A 19,146-nucleotide genomic window follows, 5' to 3' on the forward strand; every position below is an offset into this window, starting at 1 on the left:
TGCCTATAAGGTAGGCATGGTGAAGACTTGACAACCACCATTTAAGCATGGCTGACTGGGGCCCACACAGAGTGGCGGGTGCAGTTCTGGCTGCCTTGTTGGGCAGTCAGGATAAACTGTGTGGGACTTTATCTGCCACCATTTACTGTGTGCGATTTTCTAAAAATATATATATATATTTTTACAATATTTTATAAAAACATTCCCTAACTACAGAGGGCAGTTTTTTGTTTTTTTTTAATCAATGTTAATTGGTTTCCTGAAAACTGCTCTCCTTCAATGCCTAGCTGCATTGAGAGGCACTGTTCCTAGGGGGTGTGGTTTGGTTAAGGGATGAAAATTATGCACATAGATTACACTTTCATGTTTACATGTTCTATTTTCCACAAAAAAAGCACCACAGAAAAAGCAGGTGCAAATGACTGTGAATACAAGTTTTAAGACAAAAACACACATATACTTGTTCTTTGAAACTGGTGCAAAATCCAAAGGTAAAAGGAACTCGAACTTTTGACTCGATAATTTCCACAACGGAAAGAGCTTGTTGGGAATTCATGGACAAACTCTGCAAACAACACTGTACCTGTGCCTCTGCCCCCAGGTTCTTCTGTGCATTGATTATCAAAGCCAGTTTTTTGGCAAGTTCCAGTTTTTCAGCATTGCCTGCTGTTGGCATAGGGACATTTGTTGTGGGACCACCACCAGGCGCTGCCATATCTTTCACTCTCTTCTTGGAGTTAAACATGGTCTCAATTTGCTCATCAATCTAAACACAAAAAGAATTAAGACAAAATACATTAAAACTTATTTAGTCTTTTAGACTATTTTACCCAAAGCCAGCTCAAGATTTTTAATAGAAACACCACAAAACTTAAGTATAAGATGGGAAGGGTTAAAAAGGAAGGTGGGGTTTTTTTCTTGGTTATGGAGACCTGTATGCGGGGTCCCTCAAGGTTATCACCTCTGCTGTTTAACATTTTTATGCTGTCACTAGGCGGTATTATGGCGGAAGAAGGTGACTTGATTCTTTCCTATGCAGATGATATTTTCATCTTGCTGTCAGCCAATTCTACTATAGATGAATCTTTTGCTAATATCTTTAACTGTATCGGGAAGGTAGAACATTGGACGATATCTAATATGCTAAAACTGAATACTATCAAAAATAAAATATTATGGCTGGTTAACAGATATTTGCCGCCAAACACTAACAATTCGCTTAAAAGTGAACATGTCAACATTGTGTTCTCTCTGTTATACTTTGTAACCATATATTGTAAGCCGCACTGAACCTGCTATCGAGCAGGAAAGAGCGGGGTATAAATGCTACAAATAAATAGTGAACTTCACTGGCATTCTGCTACTTTAATGAAAAGGATCCAACTACTACAGAACACAGAGGCAAGATTAACTTTTAGACAAAGTTATGATCATGTTATACCTCTTTTAGGTTCTCTTCATTGGCTGCCATTGAAAGCCTGTATGGAGTTTAAATTAGGTGTTTTTGTTTTAAAAAAAAATTTTTTAAGTGCTATCAAAAGAATTACTTTTAACTATCCAATACATCAGGTAGACACACCCTATGCAAGGTAATGGATATCAAAGAGTGTATGCTTGGGGAAGGAGAGGAAAGAAGAATTTATTTAGCCAAACTACTATAAAATGTTCTGCTCTTTCTGATTTCCAGCACCCTTACTACAAGGCTTAAACAAGACTTTGAAAGAGACAAACATACATCGAGAGCCGCATCTTCATCATCTGAGTCCTGCAGGCCAAGAGCAGCCTTTTGTAGTTTTTTCCTCTCGTTAGCCAAAGCCTGCTCTGTTTCATCAAATTTGAAGCCCTTGCCAGAAAATCCGCTGCTCTTCTTAATGGTTTTCCCCTCCTGTGTTTTACAAAGAGAACATTTAAAAAAATTAAAGTTATCCCCTTGAATCATAAGAAGTACATCACCTTTTCCTGAAGTTCTCATAAAAAAAGGGTTACAGGGTGATTACAAAAACAAACAACAACAACAAAAAAAGCATCACTAACCACAGTAGACCTGCACCTTGACCGATGACCAAACCACTGTTTTGAAATGGGGTTTTGGGTTTTTTACCCGACATATTATTTAAGATTCAATCAAGCTAAACTACTTGTACAGCAAAGATACATGATAGCAATAGTATAAGTAGAAAATTAAATATAAAGAAGGAATTATCATTAATTATGCTCTAAAGTCCACAAAGCGAAGAGGAGCAACACAAGCATTAAGGAAAAAATAAGCTAAAGCTAAGATAAAAGAAAACAGACTGTTTAAACAGACTACCCACTGTATATTCTTAAACATGATCAATATTAGCCATTATAGCCAGAAAAATCCACAGAAGTGACCCCCACTGGCCTATTAGCACCCAAAAAAGCAGTTAAATGTGCAGGTTGAAAAAAATACATATACTGATTTGAATTGTTTTAAATCTGGTGCCAGCTCCTAAGCCGATCTATACTCAAGCTGAAAACAAACCTAGGAGGACACACCTCTTCCTAAGGTGTAATTAAGCGTTCACTAAAGTCTTCATACCAAATCGGAGAAATCCATCTAAGCTTTCAGGCATACTCTGACATCACTAGCTGCCCAACCAATATGTTCTTTTTCAAACCTTGGTCAGTTTTCTTCACTAATTCTTCCCCAAGAAATATGACTGACTTACAGCTTTCTGCTGGTCTTTGAAGTCAGCCCAAAGCTTCTCCAGTTCTGATGGAACTGGTGTTCCCGATAACTCCAGAGCCTTTATAATATCACCAGCATACCGTGCTTGTTCTTCAGTGATAAAGGTGTAAGCATAGCCCTGGGGAACAAAGAGATTAAAAAAAAAACATATCTATATGTAGATGTGTGTATTTTCTTTTTAATGGATAATACTAAGGTTGTCTTTACGCTACAACAGGATCTGGTGCAGTAATGAAAAGCTGGGTTTCTAACAGAGACCATGCTCAATGACAAGCTGCTGCTATCAAGGTTTCCTAGCAGCTGGGCACATTGGTGAATATATATATATACATATACGTATATAGCTGAACAGATAGGCCAGTGCCAGGCAGACGTCTATGGTCTGTGCCCTGATCATGGCTGTTTAGATAGGCTGGAGAGGGACTTCGATGACAACTTCAAAAGTTGGAGAGCAAGGCCAGTACCGGGCAGACTTCTACAGTCTGTGTCCTGAAAATAGCAAGGACAAATCAAAATCAAGTATACATATGTAGTATCACATCATACCTTATGCATGGACAGGTCAACTACTACGTTACTCTACACCCACATGCATACATTTTTTTATTCTCCCTAGTACTCTCTCACCGCTCCCCTGGATATCTTCTATACTCCATTTAGTATTTGGGCTTTCCTGCACTGACTAAGGGCCCCGTTTACTAAGCTGCGCCAGAGGCACGTTAACATTTTTAGCACACGCTGTGTAGATGCCTATAATATTCCTATGAGTGTCTATACGGTTAGTGCGCACTAATTTTTAGCACGAGCTAAAAATGCTAGCGCACCTTAGTAAACAGGGCCAGTAGTGATTCCACCAGAAAGGTACTCAGTGGCACAAAAAAACAATCAACACCTTCAAAGTATCTGTATATACTATCAGCTGGAAAACAAACACTAAATGCAGTTTATAAACCCCCTAAGAGTAGAAGGAAATATAAATAAGGAAATCCAACTTTTACATACTTTATTGCCTGCTCGTCCAGTGCGGCCTGCTCTGTGTACATAATCTTCATAATGGTTGGGACAGCTGTAATTGATCACCAATATCAACTGTTTCACATCCAAGCCTCGTGCTGCTACAGAAGTGGCCACAAGAAGTCTGCACACACCACTCTTAAAATCATTAATGATGCTGTCTCTGTCATATTGATCAATACCTGCTCAATATATTTAAAAAAAAAATGGATTGTAGTACATTTATTAAGCATTTTGTCCCAAATGTTATACAATGTTTGTCAAGCCAATACAAATAACAAAAGGAAAGGCTTTTCTAAGCCTTAATTTGGTTGTTTCTACAGGTCGTCAAACTGTACTGTGTGTGCTAGGATCTAACCATCACACCACTGTTCATCTTTCTAGACTTGCAAGATTCTTAAAAAGACAAAGCAGAGAGGGTTTCAGTTTAATGTCTGAAAAGTGATGCTCGCTACAATACAGTAATCCCTAAGTCATAATAGGGCACTGGCTATGCACTGTTCCAGAAAGATGTGCACCTTACTAAGCCATCAAATGCACTTCCTGCACAATCCACTGCTCCCTGGAGATCTTCTGTCCAGACACTGGCTAGACCTATAAAGTATCTGAACTGCAGCCACTAGCAATAAGTTCCTCTTAGCATTCCCCCAGATAGTTCAGAACTTATGGGTGCTATGCCCATCAACCAGCAGGTGGAGAAAGAGAATACAGAATTATGCTGTGCTCTACTAGATATGTGAGCAGCTCCAACAATTCAGTATTTTTCTGTCTCCAGCAAGTGTAAGACACTGTTGTCCACAAGCTCCTGGACTAATTAAGCAAGTCTAGCTCAGTTTGTCAAATGTCTCCCAGTTGAGTAAGAGTGATAAGAGAGGATTTCAGGGATCTAGAAGTCTCTCTGAACCTGAGCTCACTTCCTCCCTCCTCCACACACACATACTCCCCCCAACGGCTGCTCTCTTCCTTCTTTGTACCAAAAAAAAGCAATTTATAAGGCATTTTTGAAAGCATAAGCAGATGATTCAGCATTCACAGCTGTAACTGGGGAACTGAGCTTTTAGATATGAAAACAGCATTAAGTCTCTTTTCACTGCCTGCTTTATTCTGCTTTGGGAAAACTTCCTTCATCTCTGCAGAACGTATTTCTCTCAGTGGTTTTATTCCATGCTTCTCTTCGGTCCATCACAGCTCAGAGTTTTATTTATTTTCCAACCTGCCTCTTTTTTTTGCCACAATCCTCCTGAAATCTCTCCTTATGGAAGGTTCCATCAAAGCGGTAAAATGGTGCTCCTGTTGTGGAGCCTGCCATTATTCTGGCAAGTGCAGTGCCTGTTGGGCCTCGGTGATGCAGATGGGTCTGTCAAGCAGTAAGAAGAAGGCACTTCAAGGATCATTAAGCGGTGTTGCTGCAAATGAGCCAGCTTCCCCTGCGGAGGCTGATGGCAGAGAAAGACCTGTACGTTCCATCCAGTCTGCCCAACAAGATAAACTCATATGTGCTACTTTATGTGTATACCTGACTGAGTTGTATCTGCCATTTTCAGGGCACAGACCATAGAAGTCTGCCCAGCACTAACCCCGCCTCCCACCACCGGCTCATCAAAACTGCGAGAACAGCAGCCATTTTGAATGCCCATTATGACTCCATTTTGGCTGTGCCAGATGCCCTCATGACATCAGGAACACCTGAGCTGCCTTCATCAGTGCAGACAAACACCTGGTAGTTCTGAAGTGAATTCTTTCTTTTCACTGGAGTCTGTCTTGATAATGCATCAGACATATCTACTAAAGAGCAGTCATTCTTCTCCAGAGACTTCTCTCCCTATTTCTCTTCCCACTGAGCCTCAGGCAGCAAAACGGGTCAGATTAGAAAACCCAGATTCAGGAGAGGCAGCATCTGTACATTCTGCAATGTGATTAGAACAGGTTTCTTGCGCTTCAATGTCTTCCTTGTTGAGAGAACCCTAGAGGATGGGAAGATTCCTAAGGAATCTTCAGGCTGTTTCACAAGGAAGAACTACATTTAAACAAGCCTTAAAATTCACCTCTTTTCTATCTCCTTCTCTGGCCTTATATAGTTTTTTTTCCCTGCTGTTTTATCAGTTCTTTTATCTTTTCCTGTTTTAACTTTTTAGATTTTTTTTGTTGCCTTTAATTTTTTTTTACATGCCTCCATGTAAACCGTTTTTATGCCTATGCCCTAAGCGGTATATTAAGTCTGTGTAAATAAAAATACATACCTTAATTACAAAATCCCTGGAAATTCTTACCATTTTTCCTCCCTCAGGTCCAGCACTGCATCTCAAGGAAGCCATATTATGTTTAGTCTTAAAGATCCTTTTAAGGTTTTCCCTACACATCCAGCCATTCAGGAGTTGATTTCAGCAGAATGAGAGACTCCTGATGCGGGTCTCAAAGTGGGAAGACCTATATCACAGCTCTATTACTTTCCGAGGAAAAGGGGAAAGGTTCATTCCTTGGTTTCTGCAGTGAAAAAGAAAATTTCTATTCCTATTGAAAGAGGTACTATCTTTAAGGATCTGAAGAGCTGGAAGCAACTCTCAAGTAGCCATTTGAGGTTGCTTCTCTGGATCTTCAGGCTTCTGAGTGAAGGAGTAGCCTAGTGCAGCAGACTTTGATCCTGGGGAACTGGGCTCGATTCCCACTGCAGCTCCTTGTGACTCTGGGCAAGTCACTTAACCCTCCATTGCCCCAGGTACAAATAAGTATCTGTATATGCTATGTAAACTGCTTTGAATGTAGTTGCAAAAACCACGGAAAGGCAGTATATCAAGTCCCATTTCCTTTTCTATTTGTAATTCTTTCATCACCAAAGCTTGCCTTCTGTGGTACCAGAGCAGTTCCACTCTTGATCAGGGATCTGGAGGACCAAGAACAGCTGTATGAGGCTTGGTTGCAGGTAGGTCTAGCATATATGACAGATACCTTTTATGATTTATTGCGGACCTTAGCTCGTTGCATGGCCCTGTCTGTCACAGTCCATCAGCTGCTGTGGTTATAAAATTGGGCTATAGATGTGTCTTCCAAGTCTCTCTGGTCGAGCTCCCCTTTAGAGCCAAATTTCTTTTTGGAGAGCTCTTAATAAATTAATTTGTGAAACAATTGGGAGAGTCCAAGCCACAAAGGCTCCCACAGGATAAACCTAAACCCTCCTTCTCAGTCTGCTTCTTCCAGATCCAAGTATAAGGATGTTAAGTGTTACAGACCAGGGGTCTCACTATAGTCAGCATTCTTGCTTTCAGTCTATACAGACAACCTTCCTTTCACCCAGATAAGAAATCCAATTCCCAGCCAGTGCATTCTGCAAACTCAATGTGTGCTGGCCAATGGAGTCCAGGTTCATTCCTCTAGAGTTCAAGTTGGAGGCCATTTTTCCCTAAGGAATGGATCCATATAACGTCTGATCAGACTTCAAAGCAGGCTACAAACTGGAGTTCTGCTGCCCTATCACAGATTTCATTTTAGAATCCCTTTGTCATTATCTAGTGGTGCAGTCCACATTGATCTTTCTGAAAGAGTCAGAAGCGGTCGTCCCCATTCCAATAGCTAAACAAGGCCCGATTCCCCAAAAGGCTGCTTTCTTGTCAGGTTCTAGATCTCAAGAAACTGAACCTTTGCCTGCAATTTTTCACTTCAGGATGGAAATGCTATGCTCTGTGATGGCATTGGTCCAGGCGGCCAATTTTTAACCATGCTGGATCTCAAAGAGGCGTATTTCCATAGTTCAATCTGGCCTCTACACTAGAGGTTCCTAAGGTTTGCCATGTTAGGTCAGCATTTCTAGTTTCAGGTAGTGCTGTTTGGTTTGGCCACAGCTCCATAAATGTTTTTCATGGTAGTGGCAGCCCTCCTCAGAGCAGGAGTGAGTTCACCTTTATCTGGATGACTGGTTCATCAGGGCTGCCTCCTATCAAGATATCTCACAAGCAACATGCAGGGTGGTCAACTTCACAAAGGGCAAGCTCATCCCAACACAGACTGGAGTACCTGCAAGTTCTGTTTGACAAGGAAGAGGAGAAAGTGTTTCTTCTATACCACAGGCATTTGGAACTTCAATCCCAAATTTGACTCCTTTTACAGCACTACAGTCTTCGAACCTGAAATTATTCCCATATTTTAGGCTCCATGATGATGACCTTAGAGGTGGTGTCATGGGAAAGGGCTCATATGAAGCCTATTCTGGAGTTGCTCATCAGTCACTGTCTCCCTTCTCTCAGGATTACAAATGTCATTTTCCTTGGACTCTGCTTGCCAGATGCAGCAAGGAGTGGTGGTGGAAGGCCACAAACCTTCTCAAAAGTGTTCCCTTTCCGAAAACGGATCAGGAAGTAATCTGTTTGGCTGGGGAGCATATTTTCAAAATCACGTTGCTCAAGGCAAGTGGTCGAAGATGGAAGTCTCATGGTCAATCCATCATCTGAAGCTAAGGGTCTGCTATCCTTGTCCTCTTTTCCGACAATGTTGCAGTAGTAGCTTATGTGAACAAACAAGGAAGGATTCACAAACTTCATTTAGATCTGGAGTCATGCTTCCTCTTCAAATAGGTAGAGCACCTCGTCAGTCTTTCAGAAGTACATATTGGGGGAACAAAGAATGATCTGGTGGATTTTCTCAGCAGACAGAGTGGGAGTTATCTGACACCATGTTCCAGCTCACTGTGAACCGCTGGGGTCGATGCAAAAGTTCATTAGTTGTTGCAGGGAACTGGGGACACGGGGTCTAGATGCATTGGCATGGCCCTGGCCACAGAATGGTTATCTGTATGCATTTCATCTGTGGCCTATGCTGGGTTGTCTCTTACATCACATTGCAGAACATCCAGGTCTGGTGATCCTAGTGGCCAAGAAGCCCGTGGTATGCAGATGCGATTTGGTTGCAGGTGAGCCAGTCCTTCAAACTACCTCAGACCAACAGCCTATTACATCACATTCAAATTTTATTGGAAGATCCATCCCACTTTGGTCTTATGGCCTGGCTCTTGAAAAGTCAAGATAAAGACATAAAACATTTTTGTAAGAAGTGCTCACTACACTGCTTCAGGCAAAAAAAAGTGATTGACGTCCATAGCATATGAAATAGGCTGGAGAACATTTGAAGGCTGGTGTTCTAAAAGAGCTCTCTTTCTCCATTTCATTCTTCAATTTCCTAAATTCTTGCCTTCTTTCAGGAGGGCCTAAAAAAAGTTTAGCCTTAAGGCTCCTAGAAAGTTCAGGTGGCAGTCTTAGCATATTTTTGGGGTCGCTTCCAAAATTTTCTCTAGTGGCACATTCAGATATCGTTGGTTTCTTGAATGGCATTAGTTCTCCTCGGCCTCTACTTTGTACAGTTTTTCCTGAGTGAAATCTTCATGCTCTTTAGCGAGATTCATTTGAACCTATGAAATATTAACTATTAAAGATCTTATCCTAAAGACTGTTTTTCTGGTAGCAATTGCATCAGCTAGAAGAGTCTCTAAACTACAAACTGTCCCTATAGGGATCTTTTTCTTCATTTTAGAGGCCAGAGTCTGTCTTCAAAATGTGCCTTCCTTCTTTCTAAAAGTCATTTCTCCATTCCACTTAAACCAGTTGGTGGATCTACCTTCCTTTTACCAAGAGGACTGAGGAGGTCAATTCTCTACCTTGAGACTTGTGGACATTAAGAGGACCTTGTTTAGATATTTGGAAGTGACCAAAGATTTTCAAAAGTCATACAAGCTTTTCATTCTGTTGTATAAAATGAAAAAAGGTGAGACAGCCTCTAAGACTACAAGTTGCCAGCTGGTTAAAAGATGCAATTCCTCTACTTATCTTCTTGCAGGTTGTCAGCCACAAAACTCACTTCATTAGAGCAGCAGTAACTTCTTGGGTGTAGTCTCCTTCGGTGTCACTAAGTGGCATTTGCAAAGCAGCAACTTGGTCCTTTCTTCATAGCAGCATGGCAAGATGCCAGCTTTGGTGCCTCTGTTATTAGGGCAGCTGCAGCTGAGTCCCACCCTACTTGAGAATTGCTTTTTAAAAATAATGCAGATTCTGGGCTAGTCTGGGGGATGCTAAGGAAGGAGAAATTATGGCTTAGCTGATGATTTTCAATCCTTTAGTACCTCCAGACCAGTCCAGAAACATGCCCTATTCTGTAACTCTGTAATATATTTTTTCTTCTCATAGTGTTGAGCCTTGAACAAGGAGACAACAGCAGAATCAAGTTTCTTTAGTGTCAGTTGTTACTAGAAGTTTCTATAGTTAAATCTTTTGGAATGGAAAAGGAAGACAACAGTTATTTCACTACATTTTTCCTATTACTTTTCCACTGTTTTATTAGACAATACCAAATTGATGGAGCTGCACACAGGTCTAATACAGCATAGCACACTTATGTATTCTCTATCGCCACCTGCTGGCCGATAGGCATGACGCATGCAAGTTTAGTCTGGAGGGACTAAAGAAAAGAAAATTATTAGGTAAGCCATAAATGTTTCCTTCCCTATGATAAATTTGTACTGTAGGTAGAATACAGAAGATCTCTCAGGAAAGAGTGCATTAGAATGTTTAAATTCTGGCTGCTCCACAGGTGCTCCTTCACTCATTACAACTCAAGAGATTATTTCCAGTTGTTTCCAAATGAAGAACAAAAACAAACAGCTGCACCTACAATGCTGTCTCCTCATTCAAATATTTTTAGGTCACTGTTTTCTTTTACAGATCATTCAAGTGACTGATAAAAAAAATATTTCTGACTGCAATACAAAAAGAAAAAAAAAAGTATGAACCTGTGCAATTTCGTACAGTTTGTTTTTAGGAAGGTCCTGTCTTTTTCCACTCTTATCCCACTCCACCCCGAAAGACAGAATGCCTGGTGACACAGAGAATCCCTCACCCACCAGGACGGTTGAAGGAATACGCCCTTTAAGGCTGTTCCTTGGTCAGCAGAGTGTGACTACAGTAACAGCATATATCTTTTCTCCCTCCCTTCCTAGAAGTACATGAACCTTGGAGAAGACGTTCAAAACTTGAGTCTCCTTCACCATACCGCTGCTTTGCAAGCAGACTTGTCAACCTCTAGTCTAAAAATTCAAGCAAGTTGATTACAGTTCTTAGCAAAATAATGAACTGAGTAGCCTGACAGTACCTCCATGAAGAGACATGCAAGGATAGGATGCTCTCATTAAGTCTTTAAGCAAGCCATCAGCATGCTCCTGCTTATCCACAAATATGATGACTGATCCAGCCTCCTGATAGTGACCTAAGAGCTCAAGTAATTTCAAGAACTTTTTCTCTTCTTCTATTACAATCTGAAATACAAAATAGCCATACGACCCAATTAGTGAATTCTTGCTTTAGTCAGAGTCATAGCAAGCAGAGAAAACTAGTGGAAATGACACTGACAACACCTATTACCTGAGACACAACTCTTAATACAACACAACAATCTGATAAGAGGTCAAGTATCCCAAAAGAAAAGATATTCTGGCATTGAGATAAGGTGTTTTCAATTGCAGAACAATGCTTATTTACAGCAAACATATGAATGTAAATTCCTGCCTCATCCCTCCGTCAATCACTGGTAAAATTACGCTTATCAGAATGGTGGTCAGAATGATAAAGGCAAGACAGCAGTGACTAGAGCTAGAATGAGTAAAGACAACTAGACCAACTTTGGGGGCCAAATATTTGCTATATTACTGCATATGCATCAAAAAAACGTTCTGGCAAAAAAATGATTAGGAAGTGGCAGAGGACTCCTTAACAAGCACTCACCACTTGCTGCTCCACATCAGAGCAAACCACGCTCCTGCCTCCAACTTGCACCTCAATAGGCTTATTCAGGATCCGGCGAGCTAAGGCCTCCATAGCTCTGGGAAAAGTAGCGGAAAACATGACAGTCTGACGATCAGGTCTGACGTTATCTACAATACGCATCACCTGCTCATGAAAAGGAACAAGTCTGATTACTGCTCCAAGCAACAAATGTTTTTATGTCACACCTCAAGCTGCTCAACTGAATATATCTAGAAAAGCAACAGCATTTCAGAGCACAAATATTTTTTTACTTATTCGGAACATTAAATATTTTTTCTCTGAATATAATCTATAGATCAATTAAGGGGGAGGGGGCAAGGGAATTTTTTTTTAATGTAATTAACATACACTGCAGCGATCCTTCGGAAAATATAGCAATCAAAAGCCCAGCATATCCAATAATTACCTGGGGCTCAAATCCCATATCAAACATTCTGTCAGCTTCGTCCAGCACAACATATGTACCTCTGCGCAGATTCGTCACACGGCCTGTGTTAAGGAAAGAAAAACAAAACAAGGGGAAATTAATCAGTCACTTCAGCTGCTGCTCACAAATGGTAAAAATTCCATTCTTATTGCTCTGAATTAAGCTAAACGAAGCTGTATAATAAATTAAATTTTTTAAGACCAGTTGACTACATTTCTGTCTTAAATGCACAAAGCTTATGGTAAATGCACCGAGTATTCTAGAAACTTTGTAAAAGTGCATAAGGCCCTTTAGTATGTGTTTTCAAACCCTTTTCTTGCATACCATCATAGGGCTAGAAGAACCTGTAAAATTCAGAAAACAGCCCTCTGCAAAACACATCATAAAACTAAGACTGAGCTGGAGCACGGAGCCACATCAGCCCTTATCTGACAGCGGTCACCTAGGAAAAAACATATTAGAGATTACAGCGCATGTGTACAAGGCAAAACCCCAGCCATAAACATATCTTCCCTTTAAAGCATCATTTATGTGCCTTCCACTATGTAGAAATAGGCTCTCACTGATTGCTACAGAATTACTAGAATTCCAGACAGTTTTACAGCTTAGTAACAAAACTTCTCAAACAGAAATGATTCCAGTACTCCCACACAGGAGTTGCAAAGTTTATTTTGGGTGTATTCCACCATGTTGTCATAACAGACCTTGGGCCTCAAATACTAAGGGGGTTTCTGGTTGTTTACCACAAAAGATGTGCATGTCCTTTCTTTTATTATGTAAACCACCTTGTTATGTTTTCAGGAAAGGCAGTATAGTAAATGTTAATAAACCATAATCATAACCATGTGTCTTAAGTTAATCAACTGTCTTCGGAGTACATGGCAGGAAATGCAGTGGAAACCAAAGCAAAAAGCACAAGTGTAAAATACAAAATGCAAAAAAACAAGCTAACTGAAATAGTCAAACAGTTAACCAAATCATTCTGAGCATTAAGTCTGAGGGGTGGCTACTTTTGCTGCTAAAAGCTTTTTCTTTTTAAAAGCAAATATTTGAACTTTAATGTCCTCTGGATCAAGCAAAATAAGGTATCTTGATTTAATTCAGTGTGAGTGGAAATCACAAACTTTAACAGCAAAAGAACATTGAACTTAGAAAATTTAAACCAATTTTGATATTTGATCATCAAGATATTTCTAAATGTAATTTTCTCAGTTGTGGAGATGTTCATAAAATTCAACAACAAGCTACAAACCCTTCAGCAAGACACTAGTATATTTATAAATGTATTTGTACACGAAATCACCACTTTGCAAATGTACTCGGGAACAGCATTAATTTACCTACCTTTGAAGATTAAAGTCTTGCAATCCCCGTTCTATTTATCTTGAAGGGACTTTTTCCACAGAAGTTGAATAATGTCAACAGTTTAGTAAAAGTTGTGATTTGGTATATGAACTTTAATAATAAACAAGATTTTTGTCTGATAAGGCATGCAATAAATATTTTTTAAAAACACCTCTTAAAGCTGCAATCTATTTAGTTTACAATGATAAATGGATCAATATAGAAATTTATACAAACAATCCTTTCCCATTCATTCAAAAGCAAAGGTTATCCAGGACCAGATATACTAACCATTTTCTCTACACATAAAATGGAAAAATCCCGCTAAGTACATTTAAGGCCAGATCTACTTAACGGGATTTTTCCATTTTATGGAAAAATCCAATTTGACTGCATTTTGAGTGGCAAGCTCAATTAACAGGATTAACAATGGGTAAGAAACTAGCAACATGACCATGCCTACTGGCACTGAAGTCTATTTAACATAATCAAGTAGCTTTTGAACCTGTGTTGGTCCTGAAGTAAGGGAAAATTAGGTTCTTACCTTGGTAATTTTCTTTCCTTTAGTCATAGCAGATGAAGCCATTACGTATGGTTATGTCCATCAACCAGCAGGGGAGATAGAGAGCACTCAAACTTTCACAGTGCCCTCTTGGCCAGCTAGCTCCACTGCCTCTTCAGTATTTGAAGCTTCCAAAGCAGTATGGCAAACCGCAATGGGAATCACAAGAGCTTTCCTCACAGCGAACGATGGCCCATCACAAGGGCATGAACTCATAAAGGAGGGAATGCACATCCTCCTGGAGGGAATAAACTCATCCTCCTTATTGTATAAGTGGAGGGGAACACACGCGCCTCCTGGAGGGAATCACACATCCTCCCAACACACTGGAGGGAATGAACTCATCCTCCTATTTATAGAACTGGAGGGGAACACACGCGCCTCCTGGAGAGAATCAACACATCCTCCAAAAAAAACATGATGGAGGGAATGAACACATCCTCCTAAATTTAAACTGAACATGAATCCTGAAGATTGTTTTCCAACTTTCTCCCAAGGAAGGAACTTCAGGAAATTAGAACAGAACCTGAAAAACAGATTCACAGCATACAGACAATCATACAGGGAGGGCTCATGGCTTCATCTGCTATGACTAAAGGAAATAAAATTACCAAGGTAAGAACCTAATTTTCCCTTCCTTGTCATCAAGCAGATGAAGCCATTACGTATGGGATGTAACAAAGCAATCCCTAGATAGGGTGGGAACAAGCCACACCACGCGCTAGCACTTGTGCACCAAAACGCGCATTCCTCCTGGCAGCCACATCCAGCCTGTAATGTCGGGCAAAGGAGAGCTTAGAAGCCCAAGTTGCTGCACTGCATATCTCTTGAAGAGAGAGTGCTCCAGTTTCCGCCCAAGAGGAAGAAATCGCTCTAGTAGAAAGCGCCTTAAAGGCTACAGGCGGAACCCTGCCGGCCAGCAGATAAGCTGAAAAGATAGTTTCTTTGAGCCAGCGGGCAATGGTGGCTTTAGACGCTGGAGACCCTCTGCGAGAACCAGATAGCAAAACAAACAGATGATCAGAAGTCCTGAAAGAGTTAGTAACTCGCAGATACTGCAGCAGAGTCCTGCGCACATCCAAAAGGTGCAGCTGCCCAAAAGATTCTGGAAACTCTTCCTCTGAAAAAGACAGCAAGAAAATAGGCTGGTTTAGGTGAAAGGCTGAAACCACCTTAGGCATAAAGGAAGGCACGGTCCGAACCGTGACTCCGGACTCTGAAAATTGCAGAAATGGGTCTCTACAGGACAGCGCCTGGAGCTCTGACACCCGTCTCGCCGAGGTAATGGCCACCAGAAAAACGGCCTTCAGTGTCAAATCTTTCTCCGATGCTCGCCGAAGCGGCTCAAAAGGAGATGCCTGCAGGGTTTTCAAAACTAGCCCCAGGTTCCAAGCTGGACAGGGTGCTCGCACTGGAGGTCGGAGCCGAAGCACCCCTCTAACAAACCGTGCCACATCTGGGTGAGCAGCCAAAGACACGCCTTCCACCTTACCACGAAGGGAGGCCAACGCTGCCACCTGCACCCGCAAGGAATTATAGGCCAAGCCTTTTTGTACACCTTCCTGCAAAAAGTCCAGAATCGGCGAGACAGGAGCCCGCATTGGAGCAATGGCTCTGGAAGCACACCAAGACTCAAACAGGCACCAAATCCTGGCATAAGCCACGGAAGTGGACCGCTTGCGGGCTTGCAGGAGTGTGGAAATAACTTTATTGGAATAACCTTTATCCCTCAATTGCGCCCTCTCAATAGCCATGCCGTAAGACCAAAGCGGCCGGCGTCCTCCATGGCTACCGGTCCCTGAGTCAACAGGTTCGGTACCAGAGGTAACGGCAGAGGAGCCTCCAGGAGCATCTGTCGGAGGTCTGCATACCAAGGTCTCCTTGGCCAATCCGGGGCGATGAGGACCACTTCTCCTGGGTGCAGCCCAATCCGCAAGAGCAGGCGCCCTGTCAAGGGCCATGGGGGAAACACATAAAGTAGACCCGGAGGCCAGGGTTGAGCCAAGGCATCCAACCCCGCCGAGCGAGGATCTCTCCGTCTGCTGAAGAAGCACGGGACTTTGGTATTGGCACTTGTCGCCATTAGATCCATCACGGGCTTGCCCCATTTGGTACAGATCTGCAGGAATACTTCGTCTGCCAGATTCCATTCTGCTGGATCGATCTGATGCCTGCTCAGATAATCGGCCTGCACATTGCTCTGACCTGCAATATGAGCTGCCGACAGACACTGAAGATGCAGCTCGGCCCAGTGGCAAATCAGTTCGGCCTGCGCGGCTAGTGCTCTGCACCTTGTTCCGCCTTGTCGATTTATATAGGCCACTGTTGTCGTGTTGTCCGACATCACTCTGACAGCCAATCCTTCCAGGGTCACTTGAAAGGCCAGAAGCGCCTGAAACACCGCTTTCAACTCTAGGCGGTTGATGGACCACTCCGACTCCTCGGGTGTCCATAGACCCTGGGCATGCTTCCCCTTGCAGTGTGCGCCCCAGCCCTTCAGGCTGGCATGTTACCACTAGGCACCAAACGGGGAGCGTCAGCGGCATTCCTCGCCGCAGCACACTGTCCGAGAGCCACCACTCCATGCTGAGTCGGGCCGCAGGGAGCCAAGTAAGTCTGCATTGGTAATCCTGAGAAATAGGAGATCATCTCCGGAGTAGGGAATACTGTAGAGGTCTCAGGTGCGCTCTCGCCCAGGGTACCACTTCCATCGTGGCTGTCATCGATCCCAGCAGCTGGACAATGTCCCAAGCTCGCGGGCGGGGCATCCTCAGGAGCAGACGGACCTGATTCTGAAGCTTGCACCGCCTTAGCTCGGGTAGGAACACATAGCCCAAGACTGTGTCGAACCTGGCCCCCAAAAACTCTAGATTGTGAAGGGGACAGGTGACTTATGGCCATATTGACGACCCAGCCTAGAGATTGCAGTACTGAGACCACTCTGGCTGTAGCTTGTAAGCTCTCTGTTGCAGAGTCTGCTCTGATGAGCCAGTCGTCTAGGTACGGGTGAACCCTGATACCTTCTCGCCTGAGAAAAGCAGCTACTACCACCATTACCTTCGAAAAGGTTCGGGGAGCTGTGGCGAGGCCAAAAGGCAAGGCCCTGAACTGGAAATGTTTTCCCAACACCGCAAACCTCAGAAACTTCTGGTGCGGGGGCCAAATCGGTATGTGCAAGTAAGCTTCTTTCAGGTCTAGAGACGTGAGAAACTCTCCTGGCTGTACCGCCGCAATGACGGAGCGCAGGGATTCCATGTGGAAATGCCGCACTCTCAGGGACTTGTTCACTTCTTTTAAGTCCAGAATAGGGCGAAAGGACCCACCTTTTCGCGGCACCACAAAGTAGATGGAGTATCGGCCGCAGCCTTGCTCGGCGGGAGGCACCGGGGTCACTACCCCTAACTGAATCAGACCTTGTAAAGTCTCCTCCACCGCCGCCCGTTTGACGGCAGAACCGCATCGGGACTCCACAAACACGTCTCTTACTGGGGCGTTGAATTCTATTCTGTATCCATCTCTGATCAGGTCCAGAACCCACTGATCTGAGGAAATCTTGGCCCACTCCTCGACAAAGAGGGAAAGCCGTCCTCCGATGACAGGCATCGAGGAGAGGGCCGGCGCACCATCATTGAGAGGGTCGCCCCTGAACTCCTGGTCTTGACCCACCGGCTGCGGAACGCTTGTCCGAGCGAAAGGAGTTCCTCTGCTAACCACGGGCACGTGAAGTGAACCCAGCAGAACGCCCCGGGCGGTACCTTCTAGCTTCACGGAAGCGAGGTCTGTACGAGGAGTGGACCGCCTGGCCCTTAGAGGAAGGCCTCTGCCTATCTTCGGGCAAGCGCTGGGGTTTTGGATCACCCAGGCCTTTCACAATTTTCTCCAACTCCTCACCAAATAGGAGAAGTCCTTGAAAAGGCAACTTCACCAACCTTTGCTTAGAGGCCATGTCCGCTGCCCAGTGTCGTAGCCACAGATGACGGCGAGCCGCCACTGCTACTGCCATTTGTTTAGCCGAAGCTCTGACAAGGTCATAAAGGGCATCAGCCAGAAAGGACAAGGCCACCTCCATCCGCGGAGCCACATCCAAGAAGAGCTCCGCTCCATCTCCGGGCTGAGCCACTGCCTGTTGCAGCCAAGCTAGGCAGGCTCTAACAGCATAACAGCTGCATGCAGACGCCCGAACAGTGAGACCTGCAATTTCAAAGGACCGTTTCAATGCTGTTTCCAGCCTACGGTCTTGAACATCCTTCAGGGCAACACCTCCTTCAACAGGGAGGGTAGTTCTCTTTGTCACCGCAGTGACTAGGGCATCCACTGTAGGCATTTGAAAACGAGCCATATGTCCCTCACGCAGAGGGTATAACTGCCCCATAGCCCTGGAAACTCTCAAAGGTCCCTCGGGGTCAGCCCACTGAGCCGAAACAAGCTCTAGGATGGAGTCATGCAAAGGGAAGGCCCGAGCAGCTTTCTTGGTACTAACCATCCTGGGATTACCCGAGGAGGCCATGCCACTGTCAGGATCTTCAATCGAGAGGGCCTGCAGGGTATCTGAAATAAGCGCTGGTAGCTCATCACAGTGGAAAATCCTCACCGCGGAGGGATCATCCAGATCCTGTGGTAAATCCGCACCTGACTCTGGTTCCTCAGACCAAGAACGTCTGTCAGAGTTCTCCGAATCCTCACACCCCGACCACGGGGGGGGAAAAGGTGCACCACAATCTGAAGGGGAATTAACCCTTCTGCGCTTATCTTTAGGCCAAGCATCCGGGAAAAAAGCCTCACTGGGCAGTCCCAGGCCAGAATCCATCGGGGGGGGCAATCAGAGGAGCCTCAGGCGACCCTTGAGGAAGGGCTCTTTTCATCATGTATGCTTTATGCAGCAAAAGCACAAAATCCGGGGAGAAAATCTCACCCTGGGCACCCAAATCCTGTCCGGTGCTAGCCACTCCTGAAATAACCTCATCTCGAGGTGCCCCACCCGGCTCAGGTCTCTCCGTGTCCACGGAGGCCGCGCCATGCGGTGTAAGCAAAATGGCGCCCGCTGCCAGCTCAGAGCAGGAAGAAACATCGCTCGCCATGCTCGGGCCGGCTCCTACGCCAGTACAGCACGATTTACAGAGCCCTGCTGCTGATTTGCGCTTGCCACAAGTGGAACAGCGCTTTACATTGTCCGCAGCCATCGCCGAAAAACGGCGGTAAAATCCAAAATGGCGGTTTCGCGCCAAAATCGCCCCGATCGCGGGCCCACCCCGGAGGAGTTGGAAAACACTCTTACCTCAAAGGATCT

The 19,146-nt window shown here is 43.9% G+C and overlaps 1 protein-coding gene across 1 annotated transcript in view; it reads right to left on the bottom strand.

Annotated features, from left to right (window-relative positions):
* Window positions 1-19,146, bottom strand: part of DDX46 (DEAD-box helicase 46) — a 51,958-nt gene that overhangs the window by 4,351 nt on the left and 28,461 nt on the right. The window contains exons 13-19 of the mRNA XM_030212175.1: window positions 11,933-12,015; window positions 11,485-11,649; window positions 10,856-11,018; window positions 3,716-3,909; window positions 2,694-2,831; window positions 1,736-1,885; window positions 584-766 (exon numbers count right to left, since the gene is read on the bottom strand). Of these exons, the coding sequence (XP_030068035.1) occupies window positions 584-766; window positions 1,736-1,885; window positions 2,694-2,831; window positions 3,716-3,909; window positions 10,856-11,018; window positions 11,485-11,649; window positions 11,933-12,015 (1,076 nt within the window). The remainder of the gene's footprint in view (window positions 1-583; window positions 767-1,735; window positions 1,886-2,693; window positions 2,832-3,715; window positions 3,910-10,855; window positions 11,019-11,484; window positions 11,650-11,932; window positions 12,016-19,146) is intronic.

Source organism: Microcaecilia unicolor, chromosome 8 (assembly GCF_901765095.1).
Source record: "Microcaecilia unicolor chromosome 8, aMicUni1.1, whole genome shotgun sequence".
Taxonomy (NCBI): domain Eukaryota; kingdom Metazoa; phylum Chordata; class Amphibia; order Gymnophiona; family Siphonopidae; genus Microcaecilia; species Microcaecilia unicolor.